This window comes from Salvelinus fontinalis, chromosome 12, assembly GCF_029448725.1.
Source record: "Salvelinus fontinalis isolate EN_2023a chromosome 12, ASM2944872v1, whole genome shotgun sequence".
In the NCBI taxonomy this organism is placed as follows: domain Eukaryota; kingdom Metazoa; phylum Chordata; class Actinopteri; order Salmoniformes; family Salmonidae; genus Salvelinus; species Salvelinus fontinalis.
This window is the reverse complement of record NC_074676.1, coordinates 10,829,715-10,846,223: the sequence shown is the minus strand read 5'-3', so window position 1 is coordinate 10,846,223 and position 16,509 is coordinate 10,829,715. Positions and strand designations below refer to the sequence as shown.

Genomic DNA, 16,509 nt, shown 5'->3' with positions numbered 1-16,509 from the left:
GTCTGTGTCTATTCCACAAGTTACCACTGGCTAAATCTATGATGTTAAAATGCCTATTTCCTCTGTTACATCTGACTGCACAATCCACTGTCTCTTCAGCCCAGACAGGTCATTTCAAAAATGTGATCTCCACTATAAAAAGCATTATATGTTTTAACCAACATTTACTTTAACAGATTTGTATAAACCTTGCTGTCTGCTTTTCTCAGCCAGTCGAAATCACGAGTCAGTTCTTCGTGTATATATATCAATAAAAGTGATGCTATCAATAGAAAACAGGTCAAACGAAATGAAGTGCAGCTAGTTTGCCATCTTTCCAGCTTCAGTTCGAAGTGATTGTTGGCTAGCTCCTCTGAATAACAGTGTCCTGACGAGCACATTTTCTACGCCAAGTAAAGTCGCGCATTATTAGCTCAATGTTATGGATGTTGCCAAATAAAAATGTCACTAGAAAACAGCTTAGACAAATGCAAATGCAGCTACTTTGCTGTTATTCTGGCTGCACTGTTTAACATGACTGTAAGTTATGTTGGCTAGCTAGCAAGCAAGGGATAAGAACGTTGCCAGCCAGTATGGCAATGGAACGTTTAGAACGAACGACTGGGTCGCGTCCATAAATACAGAACAACCGGGTCGCGTCTCCGGCAACCGAACTGATAGAACGAAGAACCAGCCGGCTTGGTTAACAACCCTAGATTTGTGTTGGGACTACAGTATATCTTGTGGAAGGATGAAATGGTATGAATAAATTCATCATAATATATTTTTTAAATTGAAAATATGTAAATCATTATTTGAATATGTTGGTAACCCGTTGTATAAAAGTGATAATACCCTTGAACCGGTGTTTGGAGGATATATTGGTACGGCTTGCCGGCCCTCGACTTTGTCTCGGGCATAACAACAGCCGTGCCAATATTTACCTCCAAATATCAGCTTCTCTGGCATTATCGCTTAGGTATATGTACCATAACCATATCTATGGTATTCCACACCATAACCAGACAGAGCCACTCAGTCCTTTGATGGGGCTTCACAGGCAGATTATACTGCATCCACTTCTTCATCAAGCTTCCAAATGCACAACCTGCTTTCTTTAATCCTATAATCCAGGGACAGCCTCTTCTGGTGGAGTAGCTCATTTTACTGTGACTAATGTAGCGGTCGATATACTAGAAGTATGTTATTGGTGGAAGTAAAACGATACAGTAAATTAATCTTCAATCTCTTCATAGCTTTCTTGACCATAACCAATAAACTATACCTCGTCAAAACTTTGCACTCAAACTGTACCCAAGGGTAGTGGCTGTGGCGGATTTGTCCCATTTTACAGTCTTACAACACAATGGGCTATATTCAAACATGATTATGGTGGCAGTGACGTTGCAGAATTGGATACAAGGACATAAGTGCTCTCCCCTGACATAAAAGCAGGTCCATGAAATGAATTTCATCCATTTCCAAACTCTCTCAGAATGTTATGTACCATAGAGAACAAGTAGGTTCCACAGAGCCTTCATTATCTGAAATTTCAACACAAAAACATTACCTGTGTATGATTAAACCCCCACCCCACACGGTAGCAAGTACTATACAAAAGTACAGATTTCTAAAATCAGATATGATCAACCATCAGAGAATTAACCAACAGAAGAGTCTTACAGTAACCATCAGCACTGAGGGCATTGCCGGTTTATTGTCTGTATTTGACTTTACAATATGTTCCCCCCCCCATTTTCTCTACACAGTGTATAGGGACCTTGACCCGTCTACTCAGAGTACTGTACACCTGGAGCTGCTCACCTTATTGCGCAGGGAACTACCGGGCGATGCATTCTCCTCAAACTTGGCCAGTAGCTGTGTGGCCATTGAGCGCACTTTATTCTGCTCCCCGCCGTCACCTGCAGGGGGGGCACTCTGACAGGACAACTGACAACACAATGAATGATCAGTCCCTTTATCAACATTAAAATGGCTGCATCTAAGGCCATACTGGTGATAGAGATATGCTTGTTGTAGCCACTAACACACCTCCTCTAAATAGGTGCTGCCCTTTCTTCGTCTTTTGTTCATCGGGTCGTTCTCCTCCAGCTTACCGTTATCCTGAGGAAAAGGTAGTACAAAACAGACCTAAAAAACAACTTTCTTCACACGTCACAGTCAAAGGTTATCGAGTGTGAGGGTAATCATTAAGAAAGTATGCCTTGTAAGATGTAGATTATCTAGGTCTCTCAGTCTTGTTCACATACAGTACCTTATCTAATCTACATTTCAATTACTTCTTGTCGTCATTTATTGGCACATAGGAATTCCTTTCATCTGTCATGTAAACATGCACCTATTTTACGTAGGCTAAATCGCATTTACATGGAGGCCTTTGTTGTTGCAATGCTTTCATTTTAAAGCCTGTAGATGGGTGAGGAGAGGGTGAGCTCGCGGTACCTTTGGGATCCTTTTTTTGGGCTGTGTTCGGTTCATTAAGTTGTAAACCGAGTATGCAGACTCCGATGAATACGCTTTGTTGTTCTCATCCGTTTCCCTTGTACCTGTAACAAAGCATAGCAGTGTGTTGTTATGGGTGCTTTGATACAGGACATACTCTAATACGCACACTGTAATAAACCAGCCCTCTGAGCCTAGGTCAAGCCAAATCAAGAGGGTAACCAGATAGAGTAATGTGAAAATAAACCCCCAAAACAGTAGTATCCACAATTCAAAACAGATTCCTTTTGATTAATCACCAAGTATCAGAAACTACGAGGGCATTACAATAGTATTTTAAGTAAAGGAATTCTCAGCCATTTAACATAAACTCCTACTGTATTCTATAAAAGGGCAGCCCTATAGATCATTGAGGCATTATTATTACCATGTCCCTGTGAGATGACCTGAACTGGGGCCCGAATGCATTTCTTACATACCACACCCTCATAACTGACCCGGTTGTGTAACATGCTAATCTTATCCCATCATGACAGATGAAAAAAAAACAAAAAAAAAAAAAACGCTCAGTCACACACTATCCTCATTAAGTTCAATCTTTAGCTCAATCGAACCTTCAAAATCCTGCTAACAAATCATACCTCAGGAGTAATAAAACTCCAGTTATGGAGTAGTTTATGGAAAATAGGTAGTATATATATATATATATATATATATATATACACACTGCTCAAAAAAAATAAAGGGAACACTAAAATAACACATCCTAGATCTGAATGAATGAAATATTCTTGTTAAATACTTTTTTCTTTACATAGTTGAATGTGCTGACAACAAAATCACACAAAAATGATCAATGGAAATCAAATTTATCAACCCATGGAGGTCTGGATTTGGAGTCACACTCAAAATTAAAGTGGAAAACCACGCTGATCCAACTTTGATGTAATGTCCTTAAAACAAGTCAAAATGAGGCTCAGTAGTGTGTGTGGCCTCCACGTGCCTGTATGACCTCCCTACAACGCCTGGGCATGCTCCTGATGAGGTGGCGGATGGTCTCCTGAGGGATCTCCTCCCAGACCTTGACTAAAGCATCCGCCAACTCCTGGACAGTCTGTGGTGCAACGTGGCTTTGGTGGATGGAGCGAGACATGATGTCCCAGATGTGCTCAATTGGATTCAGGTCTGGGGAACGGGCGGGCCAGTCCATAGCATCAATGCCTTCCTCTTGCAGGAACTGCTGACACTCCAGCCACATGAGGTATTTGTGGTATTTGGTCAATAACAAAAGTTTCTCAATACTTTGTTATATACCCTTTGTTGGCAATGACAGAGGTCAAACGTTTTCTGTAAGTCTTCAAAGTTTTCACACACTGTTGCTGGTATTTTGGCCCATTCAACCATGCAGATCTCCAATAGAGCAGTGATGTTTTGGGGCTGTTGCTGGGCAACACGGACTTTCAACTCCCTCCAAAGATTTCCTATGGGGTTGAGATCTGGAGACTGGCTAGGCCACTCCAGAACCTTGAAATAGTAACGAGTGGAGGACAGAGGAGCCTCTTGAAGAAGTTACAGGTCTGTGAGAGCCAGAAATCTTGCTTGTTTGTAAGTGACCAAATACTTATTTTCCACCATAATTTGCAAATAAATTCATTAAAAATCCTACAATGTGATTTTCTGGATTTTTTTTTCTCATTTTGTCTGTCATAGTTGAAGTGTACCTATGATGAAAATTACAGGCCTCTCTCATCTTTTTAAGTGGGAGAACTTGCACAATTGATGGCTGACTAAATACTTTTTTGCCCCACTATATATATATCCCCAGGGATTATTGTTTCTGTTTCATGTCTGTGTGCTGTTAGTGTTTCTTGTTTTGTATTATGTTTATTTTATTAAAAACACTCACTCCCTGAACTTGCTTCCCGACTCTCAGCCCACATCGTTACATCAGGAAACAGACTATTGAGCTACTGCAGGAACTGTTGTGTAGTCTCCCTAGACATCTGGGTCGCCTCCCACAATTTTCAAAATGTTCCGGCGTTCATGTCTGTACTTAATAGAACATCAGTTTGGCATAGAGGAACTGTGTCACTGCCTACAGAACCTTATCCACTTGAATAAAATACAAAAATAGTAGCTAGCAGGATGGAGCTCAGAGGTTATTTTGAACCTTTTCACGCATGAGTACCAAATATCTCTAAAGGTCACGCCCAGTGTGAGTTTGTTATGCTTGTGATGTGAGAATGCACTCACTGTTCCAAAATGTGATTGTTATACAACAGGACAGTTAACCCGTGCTGCCCTCAAACCAAGACACACGCTGCCTGCTAATTATCTACAGGCTATATTTCAACTTGTCAATTTGAAATAATTTAACAAGTTTCTTCCAACAACAGTTTGAATTGAGTGTGATTGAGTGTGTTCCGCCTCATCATTAATTCGCATAGAAGTAGCCCATTTCACCGTTGCGGACAATTTATGATTGAGGCTTTACTGAACCGGACAAACTTCGAACTTTCGATGAGAGCCCAAGCACTTCCCCAGTGTTTCCCCAGATCAAGTATGCAGACATTTGCATTAACTTTTTCCCCCTGGCACATTTTCTGGCAGGCTCTCGCATTGCCTTCATTGTTGTTCTCCTTACAAATAATAACTTTGGACATGTGTGCGTTCCTATCAAAGTAAGTGCCTTATTTTCAGTATATCGTGTTTGCGTTTCTACTGTATGTATATATGGAGCATAATGTATTTACTGTTTTATTCACGTTTTCAAGCACTGGTGACAAATTATGCATTCGGACTCTTGACTATAATGGACACATGTGTAAAATGCCTTTTTGAAGGTTGTACTGATTATGATGAGCTAATGCAAAGATATTTGCCAGCTATTTTGTAAATATGACCGCTTGTGTTAGGTCAATCTTTTCTCAGCGCTAGGACTACTGTAGCTTACTGTACATTTTCCAGTTTGGATGATTGTGTTATGCTGTCGCAACTTCTGTGAATGTCTGAGCATTGCATCCAAAAATAAACTGCTCACATTCAGGACATAAGGTTGTAAGGACTGCGTTTGTGCAAAAATGTTTGTGAAAAAAAAGTGTTGCTCAAACGCTGACTGTTGCGCCAATCGAAACTGGACGTTCTGAATCACATTGATTTGAGAGTACGCTGTAGAGACCAGTGTAGAATGATCACACCCGTGTGTCGGTACGCGTCAAAGGGTTAATGTCTGCATTTCGCAAGTGGCTAGTTTGCCTCAACTACCTCCACTAAAACCACTGCAAAAGGTTTTGCCTGCAAACGTTGGTTTCGAATAGCGATCTTCTGGCATGTCTGCCTCATGATTTGTTGTAAGAGTTTTCGGACTGAAGCGAGTTCACCCCGGAACAACCCCCCCCCCCCCCTTTCCGAAATTGCCAAAAGACGGATTTCTGTTTCCTAGGGTCTGGTTTTCGAGACTGTGTGAGGCATCAGAGGTGTGAGAGAATGACCCAGAACAGCAGCCTACCAGTGATGGATGCAGGCGAGTTGCGGAACATCTCGTAAAGCTTGGAGATGTACAGCACCATCATCAGCTTGTCTGGGTCCTGGTCCAGAGCCATCTCCTTCCCCGTGGTCACAGGCTGGATACCAAACTCATGCTCTGCTATGTCAAAGGCCAGCTGGTTGTTCTTGGCCGAGTCCTTCTCATTCAGGGAGTCAAATTCACTAGGATGGAGAGAGATACAGAGAAGAGGCATCAGGTTCACATCCGGTAAGACCTTAATAAAGTTGTTTCCCCTATGGAGTGAGAATGTTAGCCCCAAAACAGTTTGTTGATAAGCATTCAAATGTTGGTTTAATGCTGCATTTTATAATCATTACACCCTCTGCACCACCAGACTAAAAGGTGAGGTCTAAGGCCCTTAGCAACAGCCCATAGTAATGTTATAAACAGATTGTAAACACATTTCCTTTCCATGAAAAGGATTTAATTCAGAATGGACTGTCGAATCACATCTACCTGTGACACAGAATTGGGGGGGGGGGGGGGGGGGGGGGGGGGCAATCGGGAGCAAGAGCCAGAGTGATGAGGTCATCACGGCTGCACCTCAGCCCACACTCATTTTGACTCACACAAAGACGACTTGAGCCAAATTCACAGAGCATAAAGGATAAACACACCCACTTGTTATTTAGGTAAGATGGAAACATTTCAGGGCGTGGAGTTCCTCAACAGTGCCATCAGTATCTAATACTGTTAGTACAAATGCTTTATACACATAATTGGGCGTGCAATATGAAAGCCAAACCAGATTGCTCGCTTTCTTTTTTTGTGTGGTTTAGGCCATTTCTCATTTCTCTATTTAGACAAATCTAGCTGTTGCTCGCTAAGGTCAGTACACATAGTACAGTTCCTAATTTAAGAATCCCACACCTAGAGTTTAAACAGAAGGGTTGTCTACAATATAATCAATATCACTGTTCACATTTTCAACTGCATAACATGTGATGGACCCAAAGGCAGTGCATGACCATAGACAAGATGATAATCAGTGTGTGCCTTGATGGTGCCAATAAGACCATGACTGTGTGTGTGTGTGTGTGTGTGTGTGTGTGTGTGTGTGTGTGTGTGTGTGTGTGTGTGTGTGTGTGTGTGTGTGTGTGTGTGTGTGTGTGTGTGTGTGTGTATATATACATATATATACATATACACACAGTGCCTTAAGAAAGTATTCACATCCCTTTACTTTTGCCACATTGTCTTATTTTAAAATTCAGACTAAGGAGTCTAAAGTGTGCTTAACAAGTTACATAATATATTGCGTCGATCCACTATATGTAATAATAGTGTTTAACATGATTTTGTTTATGACTACCTCATCTCTGTAACCCAAACATACAGATTAATGGTAAGGTCCCTCAGTAAAGCAGTGAATTTCAAACAGATTCAACCACAAAGACCAGGGAGGTTTTCCAATGCCTCGCAAAGGACACCTATTGGTAGACTGGTATTAAAAAAAGCAGACATTGAATATCCCTTTGAGCATGGTGAAGTTATTCATTAAAACTTTGGATGGTGTATCAATACACCCAGTCACTCACTACAAAGATACAGGCGTCCTTCCTAACTCGGTTACCGCTCAGGTATTTCACCATGAGGCCAATGGTGACTTTAAAACAGTTTAACAGCTGTGATAGGAGATAACTGAGGATGGATAAACAACATTGCAGTTACTCCACAATATTAACCTAATTGACGAGTGAAAAGAGGGAAGACTGTGGAATGAGTTTGACACACGCTGTACAGAGGGCCGAGTGGCCACGGGTTTTCGCTTCTCCCTTGTATTCAATTGGTAAATTAAGGTCACTGATTACTAAGGAGCTTCCATCAACTGGTTGTGTAGGTCTTAATTGAAAGAAGAAAAAAAAAAACACCAGACACTAGGCCCTTTGAAGTTATGCAATAAGAAGAGGGGGAGGAGGGGGTAGAGAGAGAAGAGTGAGAGAAGTTGGTGTGAGAGAGGCTGGCATCAGTTGCTGGGACCAATACTATCTGTATAGTGATCCTGATGACCAAGGCCGGGTTTGAGGAGCTGCTTGGCGTAGCAGCTACACTAGCTGCCTATCAAGCTAGCTGGGTTTTCTTGAGGGCTTGAACGCAGCCCGGGATGCGATTAGCCATTGTGGCTGGGACTGCGGATTATCCCGGGCTTGTGACAGTGTAGATCCCTGCTGTTTGTTGTTCTTGTTTCCAATCTTCCCGGCGATCTACCCTGACGAACTGCGGGGAGTAACAGCATAACCTACCATGACAAAGACCAAAGCAGGCAGGAGTACCGTTGAGGACAGTGGTGTTTCTATCACAGGTGAAAGATCTTTTAAACTAACAAAAATAGTTGTCTGTCATTGTTATCGAGGTGCAATCAAGGCGGAACAACATGGTTGTGGATGGAACTGCAGAATCTCCACAGTGGTCAAAGTTCCTGAGGTTCAAGGACAAGGTAGCTGTTCTGGAAAGAGCCAAGAACTTGAGAGGAACGTACATCTTCCTCAACGAGGACTATCCTCAAGCTGTGCGCCAGAAGAGGAAAGAACTTATCCCAGCCATGAAAGCTGCCAGAGCGCGTGGGGACATTACTTAGGTCTGCTATGACAGGGCTCATAGCCCACCCTCCCTCTCTCCCAAAAGCCGTGAAAGGATGAGAGCCAAGCCTATGGGTTCGTAGCTTCAACCCCGCAGCACACACACCAATTGATGAATGGACTGCTGAATGTATATATTTTCTCTTGCCTTGTTTATTCTTTTCCATATGTCGCTCTTATAAGCTACCCAGGAAAAGGATGAAAATATCCCATATCAATATATTTATCCTTAGAAATAAGGTTCATGAAAGCAATAACATTTATATAGACATGTCTGAGACTAATTTGTTTGATGATAGAGCAGCAGCAATACAAGTGTATAACATATATAGAAGAGACAGGAATGCTTATGGGGGAGGTGTTGCTGTATATATATATATATATATATATATATATATATATATATATATATATATATATATATATATATTCAGAGCCACTGCCCTGTAATGAGAAGATCTTACGTCAAGGGATATTGGTTACAGGTTCACCTGGCACATCTAAAGCCTCGGGGTGTTGCGATCGGCCAGCGCTAAAAATGTGTGAAATGTTTGATAGTTTAGTAAACAGAGGGGTCTACTTTCTTGGGGACCTGAATATTGACTGGTTTTCATCAGGATGTCCGCTCAAGAGGAAGCTTCTCACTGTAACCAGCGCCGGTCATCTGGTTTAGGTTATTAATCAACCTACCAGGGTGTTTACAAACACTACAGGAACAAGATCATCCACATGTATTGATCACATTTTTACTAATACTGCAGAACTCTGTTCTAAAGCTGTATCCGTATTCATTGGATGCAGTGATCACAATATAATAGTGGCTATATCCAGGAAAGCCAACGTTCCAAAATCTTGACCTAAAATAGTGTATACGAGATCATACAAAAGATTTAGCTGTAACTCATGTGGACGATGCAAAAATGTGATGTGATTAATAAGGAGCATTCAGACGCTGCATTTTATGAATTTGCTTCTTCCAATTATTGATAAACAGGCACCTGTTAAGAAACAGTGTTAAATCCATGGAGCCTTAAAAGTTCTATTTGGAATTGAAAAACTGTAGGTTTGAAGATGGGGCAAAAGGAGTGGCTAATACATCTGGCTGCACATTTGACTGGCTGACTGAAAATTGAGAAATGTGACTAAACTCAAAAGAAATGTAAAAAATTATAAACTGTATTATGAAGCCAAGATCAATGATATAATGAAAAATGTATAGTAAATAAAATTGTCAGAAAGAAACATTTTATGTCGAATCAGATGGCTTATTCATCAGAAAACCATTTGAAGTTGCCAATTATTTTAATGATTACTTCATTGGCAAAGTGGGCAAACTTGGGCAGGAAATTCCAACAACGAATAGTGAGCCATAATACTCATGCATAAAAAAACTAAATGAAAAAGCATTGTAAGTTTGAATTTTGTACATTTGTGGGAGAGGTGGAAAAATTGTTATCTTTCAATAATGGCAAACCTCCATTGACAACATAGATGGAAAGATACTGAGGATGGTAACTGACTAAAGATATGACACTTAGGAGTGGCTATAAACTGAGCCTAGAGGAAAGTCTTTGTCCTCAGGCCTGGAGGGAAGCCAAAGTAATTCTGCAAACCAGGAGTGGTAAAGCGGCCTTTACTGGTTTTAACAGCAGACTTATCAGCTTGCTGCCAGCTCTTAGCAAACGGTTGGAAAGAATTGTGTCTGAACAAATGTGACCCGATTCAGGAAACTAGGCGTATATCGCAAGTCACAACTTCACAGGAGAGACCTTACATTATTTATTTTTTTTTACTTTTAAATCAACATTTTGTGAACATTCATGTGCCTTAACTTCTTGCGACTATAGGGGGTGCTGTTTTCTCATTAGCATAATTTGCATTACAGATTAAACGGCTTCCTACTCAATTCTTGCTCGTACAATATGCATATTATTACTATTATTGGATAGAAAACACTCTCTAGTTTCTATAGCCGTTGGAATTTTGTCTCTGAGTGAAATAGAACTCAATCTACAGCACTTTTCATGATAGGGAGTCAGATTTCAAACATTTTGGCCACTGATCTGGAGTCAGTTTAAAGCTCACTGTAAATGCTATGGAGAAACAGACACTGCTTACGTCTTCCCCTGGATGTCAGTGCGTGATGACGCTTGAATGGTGTCGATTGCGCAATCAGTTTCTCTATAAGACACCAAATAGCGGAAGTAGCGTCACTTTGCTGCCTGCGCCTTGCGCGCGAAGGACATCAGACTCGCCTCCTTCCAAGCGTTAGTTTAGCCAGTAATATTTCTCCGGTCATGTTTTTACCCGTTATAGGTGTTAGAAACATCATAATGTAGTTAATTTAAATCGTTTTATAGCAATTTATATCCGTTTAGTGCGATTTTGAGGCATTGCTTTGTAATAGACTTTGAAGCTCCGGGCACGTTTCGGGGTCCCGGTCGTACGCTAGTGGGCATTTCGACGGACAAGTGGACATCTTTCGACCAAAAGAAGATTAGACCCAAGAAAGGATTCATTGCCCAAGATTCTGATGGGAGAACAGCTCATAGTAAGAACAATTTATGATAAATCGTGTTTCTGTTGATAAATGTTAAACGTTTATGCCGCCATCTTGTTTGCTATAGCTTCACTTGGCGCAACCTGTATTGAAAAGTAAGGATAATTTAAAAAATGTAATTCCGCGATTGTATTAAGAATTAAATTGTCTATCAAGTCGCTGTCCACCCTGTATTTTTTAGTCAAGTATATGATTAGCTATTGATTAAACTAGATCACTCAAAGATGGCGACCGACATTTCCAGGCTTGTTTTGCTACTATTTTCATTGTATAACCACGTTTTTTATGGCTAAATATGCACATTTTCGAACAAACTGTATATGTATGTTGTAATATGATGTTATAGGAGTGTCATCTGAAGAATTCTGAGAAGGTTAGTGAAAAAATTTATATATTTTGGCGATGATACGATATCGCTCTCTTTGGCTAGAATCAGTGCTCGGGTAACGTTTGCGTATGTGGTATGCTAATATAACGATTTATTGTGTTTTCGCCTAAAAAACCCATTGGAAAATCTGAAATGTCTGAATTCACAAGATCTGTGTCTGTCCATTGCTATGTGCTGTGTATTTTTAAGAAATGTTTTATGATGAGTAAATTGGTAATACACGTTGCTGTCTGTAGTAATTCTAGGAGCTTTGGTGAGATTTGTGATGCTGGCTGCAATGGCAAACTATGATTTATACCTGAAATATGCAAATTTCTCTAACAAAACCTATCCTATACCATAAATATGTTATCAGACTGTCATCTGATGAGGTTTTTTCTTGGTTAGTGGCTATCAATATCTTAGTTTAGCCGAATTGGTGATAGCTACTGGTGTTGAGAGAAAATGGTGGACAAAGAAAAATGGTGATTTTTGCTAACGTGTTTAGCTAATAGATTTACATATTGTGTCTTCCCTGTACAACATTTAAAAATCTGAAATGGTGGCTTTATTCACAAGATCTGTATCTTTCATTAGGTGTCTTGGACTTGTGATTTAATGATATTTAGATGCTACTATTTAATTGTGACGCTATGCTAGCAATGCTAATCAGTGTGTGTGGGGGGGGGGGGGGGGCTCCCGGATCCGGGGTAGAGGCTCGTTAGAGGTTAATAACAAACTTGTATGCCATCTGTAAATACGAATACACTTGTTAAATTACGAGCCTTGTTGTTTAAGCCACAGAAAAAGTTGTCAACCTTCCCACTAGCCATCATGATTGGCTGAAATAATGAGTGGGCTGGACATGCCGAGAGAGGAGTTCGGATTGGAGGCTTCTGTCTATTTGAGCTAGTCAGTCTGTTGGTAATCGAACGCGGCTTTAAAATAAATAGTGTAGTGGAGCTATATGTCTTAAGCTAAAGTGCACTGTTAGCTAGCTAACGTTAGCTGTCTGGCACCCGAGCGGAATCCAGGTGGTGAGTCAAATACAATGCTATTTCTCTGTAAACAAATAAACAGACTTTCAGCATGCTCATAGAAAAGGGCACTCAACATGTACTGCACTGACACAAATGACTAATGATTGGTTGAAAGAAATTGATAATAAGAAGATTGTGGTCACTGTACTGTTAGATTTCCATGCAGCCTTTGATATTATTGACCATAACCGGTTGTTGAGAAAACGTATGTGTTATGGATTTTCAACCTCTGAGTTATATTAGATATCTATGGTTCTATGATATGGCAAAGGGTTTTCTTTAATGGAAGCTTCTCTAATGTCAAACATGTAAAGTGTGGTGTACCGCAGGGCAACTCTCTAGGCCCTCTACTCTTTTCACCAATGACATGCCGCTGGAATTAAACAATGCATGGGTGTCCATGTATGCTGATGAGTCAACCATATACGCATCAGCAACAACAGCTAATGAAGTCACTGAAACCCTTAACAAAGAGTTGGTCGGTTTTGGAATGGGTGGCCAGGTATAAACTGGTCCTCAACATCTCAAACTGAGAGCATTGTATTTGGTACAAATCATTTTCTATATTCTAGACCTTAGCTGAATCTGTTAATGAATTGTGTGGCTGTTGAACAAGTTGAGGAAACATTTCTTGATGTTACCTTCGATTGTAAACTGTCATGGTCCAAACAGATTCAAATGGTTGTAAAGATGGGTAGTAATAAAGAGATGCTCTGCTTTTTTGACACCGCAAAGCAAGTTCTGCAGGCTCAAATTTGATCTCATCTTGATTATTGTCCAGTCATATGGTCAAGTGCTGCAAAGAAATACTTAGTTAAGCTGCAGCTGGCCCAGAACAGATCAGCACGTGTTGTTCTTCATTGTATCAGAGGGCTAATAATAATACTATGCATGTCAGTCTCTCTTCGCTAAGAGTTGAGGGAAGACTGACTGCATCACTTCTTGTTTTTATAAGAAACAATGTGTTGGAAATTCCAATTTTTTTGCATAGTCAACTTAAACAAAGCACTGACGCACACCCACCCCGCCAGACATACAACCAGGGGTCTTTTCACAGTTCCCAGGTCCAGAACGAATTCAAGAAAATGTACAGTATTATACAGAGCCATGAGTGCATGATACTCCTTTACATCTTATATAGCGGAAGTGAACAGCAAACCAGGTTTAAAAAACAAACAAATAAAGCAACACCTCACAGCACAACGCCTCTCCCCCATGTGACCTACTTGTGTGTATATACTGACATGCATGTGTAACTGATAGATGCACACACACACAATATGTTAATGTTTTTAAAATGTATGTAAATTGTAAAGTATTTTGTCTGCAATGTATTTTTCATTGTGTTGGACCCCAGTAAGACTAGCTGACGCCATTGGCGTCGGCTAATGGGGATCCTATCAAATCAAATGAAATTAAATCCATGGAATGAGTTTGACACCCTTGCTGTACAGAACAACAATATAGGCACTAAAGTAATACTGCAAAGCAAATAATTTTGTCCCTAATACAAAGTGTTATATGTTTGGGGAAAATCCAATACATTACTGAGTATCACGCTCCATATTTTTAAGCATAGTGGTGGCTGCATCATGTTATCGGTATGCTTGTCATCGTTAAGGACTGGGGAGTTTTTCAAGAAAAAAATGAATAAAAATCGTAATGAGGCAAACATCCTATAAGAAAATCTGGTTAATTCTGCTTTCCAGACACTGGGAGATGAAGTCACCTTTCACCAGGACAATAACCTAAAACACAAGGCCAAATATACATCGGAGTTGCTTACCAAGAAGACAGTGAATATTCCTGAGTGGCCGAGTTACAGTTTGGAGTTAAATCGACGGCAAAACCTGAAAATAGTTGTCTAGCAATGATCACCAACTAATTTGACAGTTTGAAGAATTTGAGAAAAAAAAAAATATATATATATATATTCTTTTTAATAAAAAAAAAAAAAAAAAAAAAAAAAAAAAGGCAAGTGTTGCTCAATCCAGGTGTTGAAAGCTGTTAGAGACTTACCCAGAGACCCCCAGCTGTAATCACTGCCAAAGGTACTTCTACAAAGTATTGACTCAGGCATGTGAATACTTATGTAAATGAGATATTGCTGTATTTAATTATCAATAAATTTGCTAACATTTCTAAAAACATGTTTTTACTTTGTCATTATGGCGTATTGTGTTGATGGGTGAGGGAAAAATCTATTTAATCAATTTTGAATTCAGGCTGTAACACAACAAAATGTGGAACAAGTCAATGGGTATTAATACTTTCTGAAGGCACTGTACATGTGCGTTCTCTCACATGAGGTCTGGCCGGAGGCGGTGTATAAGAGCACAGAGTGCCAGGCCACTCTTCCAGGAAGAGGTGAGGTTGGTTACATCCACACCCCTGTACCCCTGTGTCTGCTTCTGACACCAGGTGAGGAGGCGGCTGGGCCGGATGTCCGACTCTGTGGGAGAAGAGGGGCCAACCAATCAGTCATCCAATCACGCCATCACCACCAAATAACAAAAATACAGAGAAAGATAAATACACCTGGCTACAGAATACTGGCTAGAGTACACATCACATCCCTGTAGTGGAATACATCTTAATGGCTACCTTTTTAAAAGTACTATGAGATGAGGGTATGGGAGTGTAGGCCAGCACACACTTCGTTGGGCATGTCTGACCCTGCTTCATGTAATGTGACCGCAGTCATTGTTTCAAGTGGGTGTAACTGTGATGAGCCCTTTTATTAACTCAGGTGAAGCAAGTTTATGGGACAAACGCAGATCAGATTACTAATAGAACATCACAAGGAGCCACTAATCCATAATGCTTGCACGTATGACTAATCCAAACCGTCTCGGTCAGCTCCTGGCCTGTAGAAATACAATTTCTAGAACAGACATTCCCATTCAAGTCAATGATCCATGATAGGTGGACCTGCAGCCGTAATTGTATTTCTATGTCCTGGCCTACGTGGGTGTCTATGTCTGAGCTTGTCTGATACAATTAGAGGATGATGCTTCAGGTTAGTCATTGAGATGACAGGCCTGAGAAATGACAAGTCTCAGACTGTGGTCAGTTTGTTTGTAAAGACTGACCTCGTCTGGAGAGATTGACAGAACTACGTGTGGGTCCACCCCGCTCCAGAGTACAGGAGTCCTGCTGCCCGTCTATGAACAGGTGACGCACCTGTGAGAGAGGCATGAGAAGTATATTAGAATATTAAAACTTGATTAACCTGCTCTGTGAAACCGGCTCTTTAGCATGCCAATGTCAATACATGTTAAGCAAGTAAACCCATTCACATCCCTGTACTATATTTAGTAAAATATCAAAAAGCGCCATTTCACAAATTCTGTTTGGTGTAAATGCAATGTGGTGTCAACATAGTTGAAACCAGCTTATAGTATTGTTATTTGACCTGTTTTAAGCCCAAATATGCCAAATGTATGCTTAAACTCACTGTTTGTGAACTGTAGCCATTTCTGCATCATACTATATTTAACCTTTGGACACCAATGGTCCAGACAATGTGTGTATATACCTAGGGCTGTTGCAGTGAACGTATTACTGGTGGTCACGAGTCATGAAGGCAGTCAAATTCCACCTGACCGTTTAGTCATGGTAATTAGGCTTCTCCAAGCTCTGATGCTGCTGATGGTCATTAGTATGTTAGATTCAGCTATTTCAGCCACACTCATTGCTGACAAGCGTATAAAATTGAGCACACAGCCATGCCATCTCCATAGACAAACATTGGCAGTAGAATGGCCTTAGGGAAAAGCTCAGTGATTTACAACGTGGCACCGTCATATGATCCCACCTTTCCAACAAGTCAGTTCGTCAAAATTCTGCCCTGCTAGAGCTGCCCCAGGGGACTGTAAGTAATGTTATTGTGAAGTGGAAACGTCACGGAGCAACAACGGCTCAGCCGCGAAGTGGTAGGCCACAAGCTCACAGAACGGGACCGCCGTGTGCTG

At 40.7% G+C, this 16,509-nt stretch overlaps 1 protein-coding gene across 6 annotated transcripts in view; it reads right to left on the bottom strand.

Moving 5' to 3' along the window:
- The window catches only part of LOC129866776 (F-actin-monooxygenase mical2b-like), a 79,703-nt gene that overhangs the window by 26,814 nt on the left and 36,380 nt on the right, over nt 1–16,509 (bottom strand). For all 6 annotated transcript variants that reach the window (XM_055939649.1, XM_055939650.1, XM_055939651.1 and 3 more), the window contains exons 11-16: nt 15,628–15,718; nt 14,840–14,987; nt 5,951–6,150; nt 2,443–2,546; nt 2,032–2,103; nt 1,804–1,929 (exon numbers count right to left, since the gene is read on the bottom strand). In XM_055939649.1, the coding sequence (XP_055795624.1) occupies nt 1,804–1,929; nt 2,032–2,103; nt 2,443–2,546; nt 5,951–6,150; nt 14,840–14,987; nt 15,628–15,718 (741 nt within the window). The remainder of the gene's footprint in view (nt 1–1,803; nt 1,930–2,031; nt 2,104–2,442; nt 2,547–5,950; nt 6,151–14,839; nt 14,988–15,627; nt 15,719–16,509) is intronic.